A 17,035-nucleotide genomic window follows, 5' to 3' on the forward strand; every position below is an offset into this window, starting at 1 on the left:
TTTGTAGGTCTGCATTTAATAATACCAAGAATCTGCAAATGTGTCATTTTATTCATATCCAATGTTATATGTATGATCATTAATTAAAACTTGATTAGTTGCCATTAAATCACATACTTTGTCATTAATTTCAATAGCCTAATTCTCTAAGATACAGGAGTTTCAAGTTACCCTTATGTATCTGTAGTTCATTCTAAAAGTAAGCACTTTCCAGTAAGTGTTAAGATTTATGAAGAGTAAAAGTTCTGAGAAGTATTCACAAATCAAAGTCACATTTTGAGTGTGGGTTTGCAGCTAATTATTTGTTTTTCTGAACAGTCATCCTCTACACTTGTTATTATTCATCGTGACACTTACAGTTCCCTCTAATTAGGGAAACTTTTTTCCTAAAAATTTCTTAGTATTCTTTAAGTTTTCAAGTTCTCAACAAATGTACAGTAGAGGGTGGGGTAGGAGGGAAGAATCTGGTAGCATTCTTAAAATGGTAGAAAAAAATGTAGAATCCATGGAACTCTAAAGGGCAAATTTCTTCAACAAATAAACGGGACACCAAAATAAATAAATAAATTAATTAATTAATAGAAGAGGAACATTCAAATTGAGAGATTTAAAAGCTGTAATTCGGATACACAGTATCAACTTTAATCAGATTCTCACTCAAGCAATCCAAATTCATAAGATTCTTAGGGAAATCTGAATACTGACCAGCTGTCAGAAGCTATTAAAGCATAATTGTTAACCAATTAGGGGTGATAGTATCACTGTAATTTTTAAAAGATGCATTGCTTAGAGATACATATTACATATATGTGAAATTATACGATGTTCTGAATTTACTTCAAATTAACCCATAGAGGTGGGGTGGATTCTAGATTTTTCCTAGGGTTCTTCTGATTTTTAACTTGTCAGGGCATCAAACGGCTTCCCAGGATATTAGAAAGGTGATCAGAAGTTTAGAGGACACTTTAAAAATATAAAATACGAAAGGAAATGTTTGCAGAGAAATATCTTAGAAAGACAGAAAAAGAGACCTTCCGTCTCTGCCATAAACCTATTACCTTCTTCTCTTTCCCCTGAAAAACAGCACCTAGATGTGAAACTTGTTAAGGTCATGTAACAAGCAAGCATCAACTACTTCCCCATGCTGGCTTGTCACTTTGTAGCAGCTTTAAAGTACTTGCCTTAATAAAATTCTGAAACTTTTTATTTTGTTGGAGTTCTTTAAAGAGGCTAACGGCTTCTTTGTGATGGCTACAGAATTCTCCATACACTTTCTTCATTTTATTTGCATTTTCTTCTGAAAACTGAGAAGGGTAACATTTCAGTGATGGTTTACAAAGTTAACCAGTTATAAATACTGAAAAAAACATGCAATTTTCAAATATTTCAATATTTTCTTGGAAAATAAAGAATAAACATAACATTTCTGAACACAGTCCTTCTTTTCTCTACTTTTTACATTAAACTAAGTTGTCAAGAGGTAAGGGGATGACACCAACCTACTGTGGCTTTATTGTTTTAAACTAATTTGATTATCGACAGCCAAATGAAACATATTTGTTATTTTTGCTCTTTTTTAGGTGTTTGCTCTACTTTATAATTTCAACTTTCTTTAAAACTTTTATAGACTGAAGAAAAGCTATGTGGCAATATTTGGGGGTCCTCAAGAAGGTTGTAGGTTGACATTTACATAGGCAAACTGATAACGTCCATGAATCCATAGAATCTGATTTTTGTCAGCACATCACAAATGAGTCCAGAGGCAAGTAAAAGGGAAGGATGAATAATAAGAATGACAATTAACTGATGGACCAAAGTAGAGATGTGGACTGGATATTTCAATAAGCTTTATTTCTGGAAACCTCTCTGTAGAAAATGCTACATGGGAATCATATTAGAATCATAAGGTGTTATGGAGGGAACAAACTGAATTACCCAAATGCCAATGTTTCAGACTCTGCCACGTTCAAGATTATTGCAAAAGAAACCAGAACACATCCCGCCCCCAAACCCCTGGAAAGCACTTCACGTTTACATCACCATTTCTGATGTTTTCACCTTTGCTTATAATTTTATCTATACTTAAGGCCAGTATTTCAAGAGACTTTTTTTTTAAATGTTTTATTTGAGAGTGAGAGAGAGAAAGCATGAACAGGGGAGGGTCAGAGAGAGATGGAGACACAGAATCTGAAGCAGGCTCCAGGCTCCGAACTGGCTGTCAGCACAGAGCCTGATGCGGGGCTCGAACCCACGAACCGTGAGATCATGACCTGAGCCGAAGTAGGACGCCCAACCGACTGAGCCACCCAGGTGCCCCTCAAGAGACATTTCTTAAATTAACTATAATTTGCTCCAAAAAAACCAACTTAAATACAAATCTAATAAAATACATACAGGCCTCATATGCTAAAAACTACACACTGCTATTAAAACAAAAAAACAAAGATGTAAATTCATAGAGACAGATATCATGTTCACAGACTGGGAGACTCAACATAGTAAAGACATCAATTTTCCTAAACTGAAATGCAAGTCAAATTTCCTAAACTGAAATACAAAGCCAAAGCAGACTCCAGGCTCTGAACTGTCAGCACAGAGCCCAAAGTGGGGCTCAAACCCACAACCCGTGAGATCATGACCGGAACTGAAGTTGGATGCTTAACCGACTGAGCCACCCAGGCGCCCCCAAAATTTAAAAATGTTAAATGCCAAATCCTAGGTCCCTAGGTCCCACCCTAATCCTATCAAAACAAAACCACTAGGGTGTTGGAACACAGAAGTCTTCATTTTTAACAGGCTTCAGGAGATTCTTAAGTGCCTGAGGCTGGCAAACTACTGCTTCATACCAACCGTGTTCCTCATATTCATAATTCCTAACCGACACCGACATTTCCACTGACTCAATTAGCATCACATTCCAGGCTAGCCTCCTGAGTAAGGTTCCCCCTGGCTAAAAAGTGAGGGATTTCCTTGAAGTCTTCTCCTCTACATCCCTTAAACAGCTAGTGCTTCCTTTGTTCCCAGAGAGCACCACACCCACATCCCTGTCTGAGGATTCTGCTCATCTGTTACCTTGGGAAACTTTTTACAGTGTTGGGATCCCCTCTAGGCCAACAACAGAAACACAAAAGAAGGCTTAAGCCCTTTTCTCTAAATAACTAAGAATCTTTTCCCAAAGGAGAAGTGCGTACTTCATCCAAACGTAGCACAGCAGGTCATCCTGTGTGGCAGCCAGGTTCGCAAACCTCTTTCTCAACGTCAGCCCTGCTCAATGCACACAACTAAATAAAAATAGAGCAGGTAGAGATATAAAATATGGTAACTACAAATGTAACTTAAGAACAAAAATGTTCTAGGGGTGCCTGGGTGGCTCAGTCCGTTGAGCATCCGACTTCGGCTCAGGTCATGATCTCACGGTTCATGGGTTCTAGGCCCGTGTCGGGCTGTGTGCTGACAGCTCAGAGCCTGGAGCCTGCTTCGGATTCTGTGTCTCTCTCTCTTTCTGCCCCTCCCTCCCTTGCACTTTGTCTCTCTCGCGCGCAAAAATAAACACTAAAAAAAATTTTTTTTAAAGAACTAAATGTTCTGAGAAATAAAACAGTATTTCTATCAAGAAAAGCGATGTAAATAATTTCAAACGACAAAAAAAAAAATCTTGCTCTTCATTTTTGAATGCACTCAGATTGAAGTTCACAGACACTCTTTCACTTTTACCCACATCGTCTTGCAAAGGACTTTACAGTCTCTTAATCTGGCACTATAGGTTTCAGATGAATTTTGAGGACAGAACGGGTCTATGACTTTATAGATGATTTGCAAAGCAGTTTACTCTTTGATTAAAAACTTGTAGGGGCACCTGGGTGGCTCAATCAGTTAAGTGTCTGACTCTTGGTTTCGGCTCAGGTCATGATCTCATGATCTGGTGGTGGTTTCGTGAGTTCTAGCCCCACATCAGGCTCGGCACTGGCTGCGCTTAGCCTGCTTGCGATTCTCTCTCTCCCTCTCTCTGCCCCTACCCTACTCTGTCTCTCTCAAAAATAAATAAATACACATAAAATAAATTAAAAAAAACTTGTTACTGATGTGGGTTTTTACATTACTAGGCATGGAGAAGTAGTTACTGCACAATTAAGTGGGGTTTCCGTTTTGTGCATTAAAAAAAATCTGTATTGAAGTGTATTTACCTCAATGATCTTACCTCCCCCAATTTTAGTAAATGGACCAACAGATACTCTCTATCATTGTGTGCTACATGGTGAAATGGTTGCAAAATCAGTCTTTTGGAGAAGATGACATTCTGGAATTTATCTAGAGAGAGACAAACGAAGCTAGGTAGGGATGCATCTCCATGCTTTTCCCCAAGTGCTACAAGGGACTGCAAAACATGGCACTCAAGTGAATTTATGGTATTTTGCTCCTAAGTGACCCATTCGCTCAGTAAATATTTATGGGACCAAGCAGTGTTCTAGGTGCTGAAATGTAGTAGTCATCAAATTGATAAGACTCCCTGCTTTACTGGAACCTAAAATCTTGCGATGATAAAAAGCTTCTGCACATGTCACTATAGAGATCTCAGGAAACTATATCCCTAATTCACTTTTCAAATAGCAGAATATTATTTAAATCCCAGTTATGCTACTTAGAAGATGTGTGAACCTGGCAAGGTTATTACTTTCCCCATGCCTCCGTTTTTCTATTTGTACAGTGGGGAAAATAAGATTTGCCTTCTAGAATTGTGCAGGTAATACAGGAGGTAATGTACATGGAGGTACCTAAAAGTATTTGCCCTGTCATCGCAGAGGGTAGGCTATTTAACTTCTCTATCAGCATGTTTTTTCACAGAAAAAAGCCCTTTCAAAGAGACCAGAGGGCCAAGAGGAACTGTCAAAGTTTTGGTTTTCTTTTCTTTTTTTTTTTTTAATGTTTTATTTATTTCTAGGAGAGAGAGAGAGAGCGTGAGCAGGGGAGGGTCAGAGAGAGAGAGGGAGACACAGACTCTGAAATAGGCTCCAGGCTCCGAGCTGGCAGTCAGCACAGAGCCCGACGCGGGGCTCGAACCCACGAACCGCGAGATCATGACCTAAGTGAAAGTCGGACGCTTAACCGACTAAGCCACCCAGGCGCCCCTGGTTTTCTTTTCTATTAGGAGAGTCGCACAAGCCATGCCCAAGATGTTTCAAACATCCCAAGCACCTAAAAAGCGCCTTTTAGCGAAATTTGCAGTCTTGTCCCCCAGGCATGAACACTGAGGCTTTAATGATAACAGATCTTCCTCACTCTTCTAAGCTGAGCCAGCACCTGTGTTGGAGATATTACAGTGACCATCACAGCCTCAGTGGGAGAGACGTGTTATCACAGAGCCACCACATCAAGAAGTCTAAGTGCAGTTTTCCTAAGACACTTATTTATGGCTGTGACTCCTGGTGGAGACAGTGGCATGGACGATCCCACCAGGTTTGGAGACAAGTCAGTCCCTGGCTGTTAAAGTTCTCAGCCATCAGGCACATTAAGGGATATCAGACAGAAGAAAACAAGGAATCTCATCTGCCAATAATGGTTAAAAAAAAAAAATTCAATCCAGTTCTTTATGGGCTTTCACATTGTAGGAAGTCTGCCAACCTTCAAATGTTTGAGGTTAGGACCTTTAATCCTCTCTCACCTGTTGCACCAGAATATCTCCAATGCGATCGATGATGAAATTTCTGTCATCACCAGCACAAGACTCCTGCCTTCGCTCCTTCATACTAGAAAAGAAATGCCTGTGGATTTCAAGTAACTCATCTAAGCACGGGAAGATTTTATCCACGGTGCTGTGATCAAGCTGGAGCTCCTCCTTCATCCCTTTCCTGAAGATCTCAGACATGATGAGCAGGGTCTGGATGTGATGCATCTCTGTTTGCATCAGCTCTGAAACACACGTGCAGACACAAGCTTTAATGAGTACTCCACCCACTGACAGTAGTGGCTAAACACTAAACGTTACACAAATCCAAAAAGAGACAGAGGTAATGTTTAGGAACAATGATATTCTTCCACTATGAAAGTCAGCATTGATTCAACAATGAATGCAAGGTCGAAAGACTAAACCATTTTCTTTTTTTTTCCAGATATGTGAAGATGATACATAGAAATGAAGTCCCATATGTAAGAATTCAGTATATTCTAAATCTCAGACATAATTAGCTAGCATAATATAACAAACCAGGCACCTTCAGTGAGGAACCAGGTGTTATATTCCCCTAAATGCTCTATAAAATGTAACATAGCTTGCCTGGTGTTTTTTTCTTTTTTGGTCTTTTGGTTTTTGCATTGAGTAATAGCGCATTTATTAAACTGAACTGAATATAATAAGTCTCCTTAATGCACATAACAGTAGTTGGATCTGTTGTCAAAATTCCACTTTCTCCAGGAGATAACCAAGCGTGGTGATCAAGGAAGAGACACTTTCACAGAGAAAGTGAAAAGACAGTCCATAGAATGAGAGAAAGTCACATCTTATTTCAAGGCCTTCATGTTTGCTGTTCAGACCACCTGGGATATTTTCTGCCCAGATCTCTGTAGCTCCTTCCCCAAGTCCCCCTGCTCTCTTCAAGAATTTCTGGTCTCTCAAGTCTCCCTGCAAACCCCCAACATTTAATATCCATGTCCCCATGTTCAATGTGGCCCACTACTCTGTCTTCTTCTCAGCACTTACCACACACAACCTACTGAATATTTTACAGATTTTCTGTCCTACACTATCTCCCCACAACAAATTAAGTTCATGAGAGCAGACAATCTGCACATTTTTTACACAGCTATTTCCCTCGTTTCTAGATTTACTGCCTGGCGTAGAAGAGGTACTAATATTGGCTGGATGGTAGACATTATTTTATTTCTCTCTCAGGACCAAGAGAGGTAGATAATCTCATCTGTACTTTTAACTGAATGAACTGAGTGCCCAAAGGCAGTAAATAACTTACTCTAAACCTCAGAGCAGATAATAGGCTTCTTTGAAAGAAGAAAAGGTGAAGGAAGGTGGTGGGCCAGCTGCATGGTAGCAGCCAAGGACAGGCCTTGGAAGACGATCAGACTTTTTTATGTGGGTAGGGCCCACAGACAGAAACTAGGGGAGAGGAAGTACAGATCTTAGCAGAGATGAAAAGAATTAAAATGCAAGGTCTACGGAGAGAACTTCTAGAAAGTGGAAATGTTCAAGAAAAATGTGTATAATCGGGTTGCAGGGCAATGACAACGATGATTTAAATACCACAAGGAACACGGAAACAAGGACTTTGATTTTCAAGTATCAATTTTTAATAAACTGGCTGCCAATGACACTCTAAGCTTCTAAGGAAATGGTAATATTGGGATTTCCAGTAAACGGACTTAAAAAAATTTTTTTTTAATCCAAGAAAAGTATCTCATAAGGGACTCGCATCCAGAGATTAAAAAGACCTATTACAATTCAACAGTAAAAAGACAAAACAAACAAAAACCCACTTCAATATGGGTAGGAGATTTGAATAACTGTTTCTCCAGAGAGATATGCAAATGACCAATAAGCACATGGAAAGATGTTCAATGCAATTAGCCAGCAGGAATACGCACATCAAAACCAAAATGAGACACCACTTCATACACACAATGCTAACTTAATAGAAAAGGGTGGACAATAAAGAAGAGTTAGTAAGGATGTGGAGAAAGCAAAATCCTCAGTACATCACTGGCGGGCATGTCAAATGGCGCAGCTGCTTTGGAAAAGAGTCTGGCAGTTCTTCCTACGTTTAAACATAAAGTTACTATATGACCCAAAAAGTGGAAATGGCCCAAAATGACCATCAACTGCTAAACTGACCTTCAACTGATAATGAAACAAAACGTAGCTTATTTACAATGAAATAATATACAGCCATAAAAAGGAATGAAGTATTGATAAGCAATAAAGATGAACCTCAAAAAGAATATGCTAAGTGAAAGAAGCCAGCTACGCATTGTACAACGCCGTTTACACCAAATATCAAGAGTAGGAAACTCCACAGGGACAAGGAGATGAGCAGCTGCAGGGGCGGGGAGAAGGGAGCCACGGGGAGTAAATGCTAACGGGCACAGGGTGTCTTTTTAGAGGGATACAGATGGTATGGTGGTTGATGGCTATACAACTCCATGAACATACTAAAAACTACTAAATTGTACACTGTAATGGAGTGAATTTTATGGTATATGGATTCCATCTCAATTGTAAAAATGCATCCTAAGAGGAAATAATTCATGATTCGTAGGAGCACCATAAGTACAATTCAAGATTAATGAGTATTTCCAGACTCACATGTTTTGAGAAAGACTCTAATAGCCATGGAGGGTGAGCCAATCTCAATGTAGATTTATTATTTCATCATAAACATAAATCTCTTTAATTGGGAACTCATTAATTTCAAATTATTATTTCCTATGTTTTTAGCACCTACTCTGTACCCATATTGTTTTACTTAATCCTTTCATTTATTTATCCACTATGACCCCCAAAATAGGAATGATTTTTCTCATCCTTAAAAAAAAGACAGCGAAGGATTTTCTCTGGAATGCAAGCCCCTCTGACACAAAGGCCATGCTGTGAATTACACAACATGGTAATTCATCCCAAATGGGTTGAATTATTTTTTTTAATGTTTATTTATATTTGAGAGGGAAGAGAGAGAGCGTGCATACACGAGCACACGCAGGGGAGGAGCAGAGAGAGAGGGAGGCACAGAATCTGAAGCAGGCTCCAGGCTCTGAGCTGTCAGCACAGAGCCCGACGCGGGGCTCGAACCCATGGACTGTGAGATCATGACCTGAGCCGAAGTCGGACGCTTGACCAACTGAGCCACCCAGGCGCTCTGGGTTAGATTATTATATTATTTTTAATATATGAAAGAGGTAAATGAAAAACTCCAGTATAATATAAACTGCATGAGAAATGAAGGGGACAGCATCTTCCTACCAGTACAGCCCTGCACAATTTTCAAACATTGATCGTACTTCAATCCCACCTGACCTGCATGACCACCACATGACACAGGTGAGAGTCCTCCCCACCACCCGACTTACGGCCCATAGGATTAGGATTAGTAAAAGCTAAGCGTTAGTCACATCTTTCAAGTAGGGTACCTTCTTGGAAGCACTTTTTAGAGTCTACTTTACCTTTTAAAAGTGTTTTAAAACTTCTTTTTTCTGTAATGAGTCTATAATTTAACCTCCCCTAATTCAAATTGCCTCCATGTCAACGGAGAGTGGGAATGCATGCTTAGGACTGTAGGATGCAGGCAGGCACGCATGGCCGTGATCTAGATGCTGCCCAGACACAGCGGTCTGTAGGAGCACCACCCGCTGGTGCGTGTGGGCAAACAGCAGGGCTCTATCTGCAGCAGCCCCATCTACCCTACATGAAAGTATGTGAAAATTTCCTGTGATTCTTAAAAGAGAAGTAACGTCATATAGGCCACATGTCAGTAAATTTAAAAGGTCCATGAAATAAAATGTGCTTTGTATCAGGTACATAGGATGCCTCAGTTAAGCCTCACAACAGTGAAACCCGAATATCGTTATCCCCATTTCAAAGACGGACAAACTAAGATCCAGGCAAGTTAAATCATTTGTCTGAGATCAACTAGCTAGGAAGAGGTAGAACAGGGTCTGGAGGATTGCAAATTTCATGCTCTTTCCCCTATACCACAAATGCTTCAGCCCCAAGAGCGTGTTTTTAAATGCTTACCAAAAATGACATCCTGTCTTTTGATGACATCCTTCCCCTGCTTACTGCAAAACGAGGGATCCACCACGAGGCTCCAAGATTCTGCCTCGAGCTCCTGGGCATCACTGGTGAGGTCACTCCACAGAGAAGAATCCACGACATCTAGGGTGTGAGGAGAACAGAGAAGCCAGAAGGGGAGTCACACACAGAACACACAGGAAATAAACCTATCAACACGGCAACAACTAAGCCAACATACTGTCTGTGTGGAGCAGAAAGCCCTGAAAACCAAACTGGTGAAAAGGTCCAAATCCAGGCAGCTCTCATGAAAGCAGAGAATCATTTAAACAGTGATAGTGTATGTGTGCTGGGGGGGAAAAAAAAAAGACATTTAAAGATTCTTTTGTTTGCTTGGGCTTGCTGTACTGTAGTTTTATTTTTGGTAACCTTTAGAGTCCATAATGTGCTTAGAGAATCGTGCACACACAATTTCTTTTGTCCCAGGGAGCTCTGTACTGTTTACTCAAATCTGAATGTTGTACTTGTGGACTTGATTTACTCTTGATGTGGCTTCCTGTCCTTAATACAAACATGAAAGCAGGGTACACAGGCTCAAGTCCTATAGGAGTATGAATTTATTTATTTATTAATTTTTTTTTTTTTTACAGAATTTGACATCACACACCTTCCAGGAAAACTAAATCCTACGTGCCCCAACAGCGCTCCTTAGACAGAGTAGACCTCAGTCAAGAGGAGACAATAATGGATTTAAAGACCCAAGTTCAAAATAAATAAAAGCAAACAGACTCCCAGGGAAGTGTCTGCTCCTTTCTCTTGTCACTCTCTCCTTTCCTTTGGTCCTCCTTCGCTTATTGATACAGCTTGGCTACAACATGCCGTTCACCAGATTAAATCCTATCTTACAAAATACACTTTTAAAAAAATGCGTGTATTCCTCTAGAAGTAAGGGGTAACAGATGGTGATAAGTATCTCAGAAACCTAGGCGAGTCCCCTTAACTAAGTGTCTGTTTTTAATGTATGATCCTTATTCCAATTCATCAATAGTTCTAAAACTTTTTAAACAATAACAAGCACAGAAAGTATTTCATTCTCTCATCTTTATGACATGTCAATTCAATACATCATAGATACTCAGCCACTACCTGGGAGTATCCACTAGGGTTAAATTTTCATTCTTTTATCAAAAGAACCTATACCAAAAAGACTCCATGAAAGAGAATTCTTTAAAAAAAAAAAAAAAAAAAGGAGCATGTTTCAATCTTAAATCCTTCAGAAAATACTCTACTTGGCAAATCATCATAGAAACCAATGTGTCTTCTCCTCACCTTCCATTAAAAAGGACTCCGTGGAAGGAGAAGAGCCCATAGACTGTAAAAGCTCATCGGAATGAGACCTGCTTCTCCAGCTGCTCCCGTCAGTCTCAGACTCCAATGATGGCCCTGACCTTCTGAAGCTGGAGGGAAGGAGAGAAGAGTCAGCTCCAGTGGTGAGTCTGAGACACGAAGAGGAGAAATCCCACTAAGCCTTACCTTTCCAAGGTAGTGCCTGGAACACTTCTAGACAATGGATGGACCTGCGCTGAAGTTTCTTTTCTCCCAGTGGGCAATCCAATAGGCATGGAGGAAGAAGGGTGCAAGGAGAGACCAGGCTGCGGGATGTCTCGAAATGAAGAATCTACAAATCAAAATGAGCACTTCACGTGGTTTTCACAGAGGGCATTAATTACAAGTAGTCACTTAAAAAGCCAAGAAGCGAAACACTCGAATGGCTGCTTCTAATATGTCGCATGCACAGCCTTGAAGACAGTCTTCCTGCCACATCCTGACACCCGCTTCAAGTGTCCCTTCCATTTCACACCCTCCTGATACCCATGTGGCAGACCTGCTTTGGCATATCCACTTAGAGACTGGGCGGCTGGGATTACACAAACAAGAAAATGGAATGGGGAAACACTGAGACAGCTTTCCCATAAACCACTGCTTGTACTCCTTAGAGCCAGCTTTAAATAGATCCAAGGTGTTATTAGCACTATTAGTAGAATGCATATTGTATGTATAAACAGTCATACACACACACACAGCATGTCAGTGGATTGGAATGATGCTAAGGAGTCTATTCTTTATGGGTGAGAACTTCAGGCAAAGGTCTTCAGGCAAAGAAGCCGCCAAGTCAAGCTGAGCTCTTCTCTCTCACATACTGGAAACTAAAGGGTGCTTCAATACCTTTCTGGTCAATTCTAAATTGTTAGGGGCATGTATGGTTTTACACTTGATGTGTACCATATGTGATCTGGGAAATTATTTCAGTCCTACAGTTTCAGAGATAGAGCACACACATTCTCAAGCAAAAGAGAATAAATACTTATATGGAGCCCCAGAATATTATGAAGGATTTTTATACATGTATGATATGGTTTTATTTTCATGACTTCCAACTAAAAAGATGGAATTTTATCAGTTGTAAGACACTTTATATTTTCATGCTTAACCTTATTGAGAAGAGCCTCACAACTACAACCAAAGGGACTTATATCAAAGCAGAGGGTAAATGACGTCACAGCTGTTACTGTCTGAATAAGCGTCATCTGTGTAACATCACATCCAATCTCATGTCACTATGAATCTGCATGCTTTATTGTCCCCTGAATCAACTGGTTTTGGAAGCACTGGTTACACTTTTGGAGAATTAAAATGAAAAGTGACCCCAAATTTAAAAATGCCTGCCAAATGGAAAGCAATGAAGTATCTGAGGCACAATAAATCCCAAAATTTCTCACAATAAATGAAAGCATTTTCAAACTTTCGAGATGATGGTCCTTGGTTATCGCATGCAATGTAAACCACTATCAGAGGCTGCCGATTACTTCCAAGAGAAATTGTTTAAACTTAAGCAATATATAATTCAAGGAAAAACAGAAGTACCAAGATTAGCCATATGTGAGGAAAATGCCAGCATGCCTTGAAATTTCAGTCATCTTAAAGGAGCTGATAATTTTACAGCCTAAGCCTAGGTAATAAGCAAGACCAGGTCACTATGATAATGGATATCAAGGACTGTAGACTCCAAATTTGAGGATTTTGTCCCTAACCCTTATTCTGAAGAAGTATGTGACAGGTATTTGTGTAGGTAAATAAGTGTTACTGCTAGGAAAACAAAGTTATGTACATTTAATGCATGTTTCTCTTTTCCCCCAAAGGTTGTTATTAAATCAATAGTGCATATTACACTAGATCATATCTTAGAATTGAGACAGTATCCTAGTATGTTCCACCCAGACAGTCCTCCTTAAAATATCATATAACAGCACAAAGGTTATTAGGCTGGCATAGAAGTTTATACTGTTCGTGACCTCCTTGTAACTAAGTATTACACCAACCACATGTTAGGAAGGAAGAGATAATTGAGCAAAGGAAGTAACAAAGGTGTAGGTATCTTACACTGGAATAAAGTATGGTATGTATGAAATTGTCATTTCCACATCACTTACTTCCAAGGATGGTCTGTGGTTTGTTCTTGTTATGTTTCTCTTGGAATTTCTAATAAAGAACATTAGAAACATGGAAAATAAGGTTAAGTTCCATTTGACTACAGGAATGTTCACCCAGTTACACAGGATTCTTATCTATATCATTTTTGTTATTTTATTTCAGACCAAGAATTCAAAGCAAAAGACACTAAAAGCAACAAAGAAAAATGTTATAATAATGAGATGTGCAAAGGTGTAATGAGGGCGTACCTCAGGAACACGTCTCATGAATATCCCAGCTTTATTACAAGTCTATGGGAACCAGAAATGTCCAACTCGTACATCCAGCCCGAGGCTGAGAGAGGACTTCCTATCAGTGCTGCCCTACTCCTACTTGCTCTTCCTACTCTTGGCTACTCTTGTCTTCAGGATGCAACGCCCTTGGCTGCTGAAACATCACCCTTAACTCTGTTATCTGACACAGTGTGCGTTTCAACTGACACAGACGTTAGAGACTCCAAGGTTCCCCCTGAAGTGTCAGCATGCTCACTCACACTGCTAACACGACGTTAGAGTGGGAAACAAAGGAACAGATGTGACAGATGTGTCCAGTGCCTAAGCCCACTCCCAAACTCAGAGAACATTCCTTTATTCTAGTGGGCCTCACGGTGAGGTCGCAGGCCAGCAGTACCACCCAGGGACTTGTTAGAAATAAATTCTCCAACCCCACCCAGACCCTACTGGATCAGAAATTCTGTGAATGGGGCTCAGAAATCTAGTTTCTAGAGCTCCTCTGGGTGTGATGCTGATACTTGCTGTTTGAGAATTACTGCTCTAGACCTCATACTCATTTGCTTAAGGTCTGCACTCATAGACCGAGCACGTCTTGAAAGAAAGACTAACACACTTACACCTGGTAACACAGGTGGCCACATCTGAGCTTTCCCTATTTCCAAAGGTATGTAGTTAAGGAAACAACTATGCACTTTGAACACATGTTCTTTTATCACTGTAATGATCACTCTAGAAACAAATCTGGACAGCAGTAAAAGAATAAAAACCTAAACAGAAAATAGGAAGCAACAGAGCTATATATGCCCACATAAAACAAATGAGAGATTACCTTGGTACACGGAGGTGCGGCATCTTTACAACCCTTGTGTACGTTTGCATTACAGTCTGAAAGGGAAAAATGAGGAAGGCTACACTGTGCAGTTCATGGTCATGGTAAAAATAGCCTATGAAAATATTTAGAAAACATAGGGGGAAAATAACTAAATCACCTGTAGCCCCACCTCTTGAGCACAGGCACATGGCTAATATTTTCATTTCCTTGGAGATATTTTTCCCCTTCTGTGCAGTCTTACCCATTACGAAACCTGCGATTATGCAGGATATACATTGTTGTGTCAGCCTGAGGACTCAGTTACCACTCTACGCCCAATACTGCAAGGGATTTCTGATATCCGGCTGGCGGCAACTGCCCACTCCCATGCCAGCTCAAATGCCTTGCAAAATGATAAGAAAGAAAGCTCGCAACAAAGCTGAAAATAAAATCCTGTCAGGCTCCAGCAGGAATTCCTGCAAACTACAGGGAGCCAAACTGAAACAGCCAAGTTAGCAACTTGCTTGTCTCGCTCATAAAACATGTGGCCTCAACCTACTAAAAGAAGGGAAGAGCTTGCCCACCCCTTTCTGCCCGCTGGCTGAAACTGGCTGAAGAAACTGAGGGGAATTGATTTAATAAAACTATCAGAGCAGCACCGGGAAATCAGACTTGAAAGATTCTCTCCAGAATGTAGAGGAAAAGAGGAGTGTAATTATAAAATAGAACATGTCATACAAAAAAGGTAACAGATCATACTTCTCCAAGGAAGAAATCAGAAAAATTACATCAGAAGCAACAAAGTTACAACTTGACAAAAGCTTTTATCAAGCTGGAAAAGAACTACCAAAGGCAAATCAAAAGGTCTCACAGTTTTCTAGGAATTAAACAACATCTATTCTACAGACACATTCTGACAACATCTAAATGATTTAAAAATTTAAAGTTCTCAAGCATCTAGGCAGAAAAAGCAGGTCACCAATAAGGAAAGAAGGTCAGAGACGTCCCAATCTTTTCCACTCTAATATTCAATGCCCAAAATTCATGGACCAATGTAGACAGGATGTTGGGGGCAAAGGTCCTGGTCTAGGAATTTATTTGGCTAGATCAATCCCTTTGTGTCTGAAAGAAACAAAGATCTATCTCCTGACATACACAACGTTTCAGAAAACAGATCACTCCAATAATCCTTTTGAAAAAAATATTTATTTACCTGAAACACTACTTAAGATTCTTAAGAGCAGAATCGAAATTAAGGGTTCAAGAATTGACCAAGCTTTATTTTAAAAAAGAGAACAAAAGCAATGAAACCAGCTAAACAAAGAAACACATCTAAAAACATTTTGAAAGCAGAGACAGAGAACTAAATACAGGTATCAAATGATTCTTGAAACAGAAAGCTATTCTTGAAAGATGATACAACATAAAAATAGCAATTCAATAATTCAGTATACCAGTAGAGTCTAACAGGAAAAAGGGTAAATATAAATTAAAAATCAATTATAAGCCATAAAAGTAACCACTAATAGACATTAAGAGAGCTTATGTTGCCAAATTCCCAGGTAACACAAAAACCAACAATGCATCGGGGGGCACCTGGCTGGCTCTGTGGGTTAAGGGTCCAACTCTTGATTTTGGTTCAGGTCATGATCTCACGGTTTGTGGGATCTAGCCACGTATCAGCCTCTGCACTGAGAGCTCAGAACCTGCTTGGGATTCTCTCTCTCTGTCTCTGCCCCTTCCCCACTGGAGCACACGCTCTCTCTCTCTCTCTCTCACAATAAAATAAACAAACAAACATTTAAAAAACAACATCAACAACACATGGTATAAACAGCAAAATCAAACATCAAGAAAAACAGCAAAGAACTGTAAAAGATAGTTGACGGCTGTAACATTAAGTAGATAAGGAAAAAAGAAGCCTTCTTAGAAAATACTAGCTCTCAGTTAATTCCAGGTTAACTACGTCTAAATTAAAGACACACCCCAAATTAAAAGCATAGAAACAGTAAGGGAAAATCCAAAGAAAAGGAAAGCAAAAGGAGTATTAATTTTAGATAAAGTACAGTTCAATGCCCAAGGCATAGAATGGCATTAAAAGGGTAATTTCATATTTATCAAAGTCAAATATTCAGCAAAGCAGTGATCTGTGAACTTCTGTGCATGAAAAACTGTAACATCTAAACAGAAGCAGTGAAATCTATTCATAAACAAAAAGAATTTGTGAAAAACTGGCAACTCAGGCTTTAACGAAAAAGAATACAAATACCAGAATTTTGAGTACCTATTATGTTTTGTTTTATATCATATCATGGTTTTCATATTAGAAATAGTAATCTTCATAATTAAAAACAAAAATACACCCATAAAATAGGATTCTTTCCTAATAACAGCAGCTTACACATGTCACAATCTCTTGCCCCATGCAAAAAACTTATTAACCAAAGTTTAAGCTCCCAGCGCTCCTCTCCTTAAAAACTATAAATCTTCAGGGCACTTGGGTGGCTCAGTCAGTTGAGCGTCTGACTTCAGCTCAGGTCATGATCTCATGGTGCATGGGTTCGAGCCCCGTGTCGGGCTCTGTGCTGACAGCTAGCTCAGCGCCTGGAGCCTGCTTCGGATTCTGCATCTCTCTCTCTCTGACCCTCCCCTGCTCATACTGTTTCTCTCTCTCTCTCAGAAATAAATAAAACATTAAAAAAAATTTTTTTAACTGTAAATCTTCAAACT

The 17,035-nt window shown here is 39.7% G+C and overlaps 1 protein-coding gene across 3 annotated transcripts in view; it reads right to left on the reverse strand.

Annotated features, from left to right (window-relative positions):
- The window catches only part of ARHGEF28 (Rho guanine nucleotide exchange factor 28), a 285,499-nt gene that overhangs the window by 63,013 nt on the left and 205,451 nt on the right, over nucleotides 1-17,035 (reverse strand). For all 3 annotated transcript variants that reach the window (XM_077759946.1, XM_077759948.1, XM_077759947.1), the window contains exons 17-23: nucleotides 14,324-14,379; nucleotides 13,222-13,270; nucleotides 11,264-11,408; nucleotides 11,060-11,187; nucleotides 9,734-9,874; nucleotides 5,660-5,907; nucleotides 1,182-1,304 (exon numbers count right to left, since the gene is read on the reverse strand). In XM_077759946.1, the coding sequence (XP_077616072.1) occupies nucleotides 1,182-1,304; nucleotides 5,660-5,907; nucleotides 9,734-9,874; nucleotides 11,060-11,187; nucleotides 11,264-11,408; nucleotides 13,222-13,270; nucleotides 14,324-14,379 (890 nt within the window). The remainder of the gene's footprint in view (nucleotides 1-1,181; nucleotides 1,305-5,659; nucleotides 5,908-9,733; nucleotides 9,875-11,059; nucleotides 11,188-11,263; nucleotides 11,409-13,221; nucleotides 13,271-14,323; nucleotides 14,380-17,035) is intronic.

This window comes from Crocuta crocuta, unplaced genomic scaffold (genome assembly GCF_008692635.1).
Source record: "Crocuta crocuta isolate KB4526 unplaced genomic scaffold, BGI_CrCroc_1.0 scaffold162, whole genome shotgun sequence".
Classification (NCBI taxonomy): domain Eukaryota; kingdom Metazoa; phylum Chordata; class Mammalia; order Carnivora; family Hyaenidae; genus Crocuta; species Crocuta crocuta.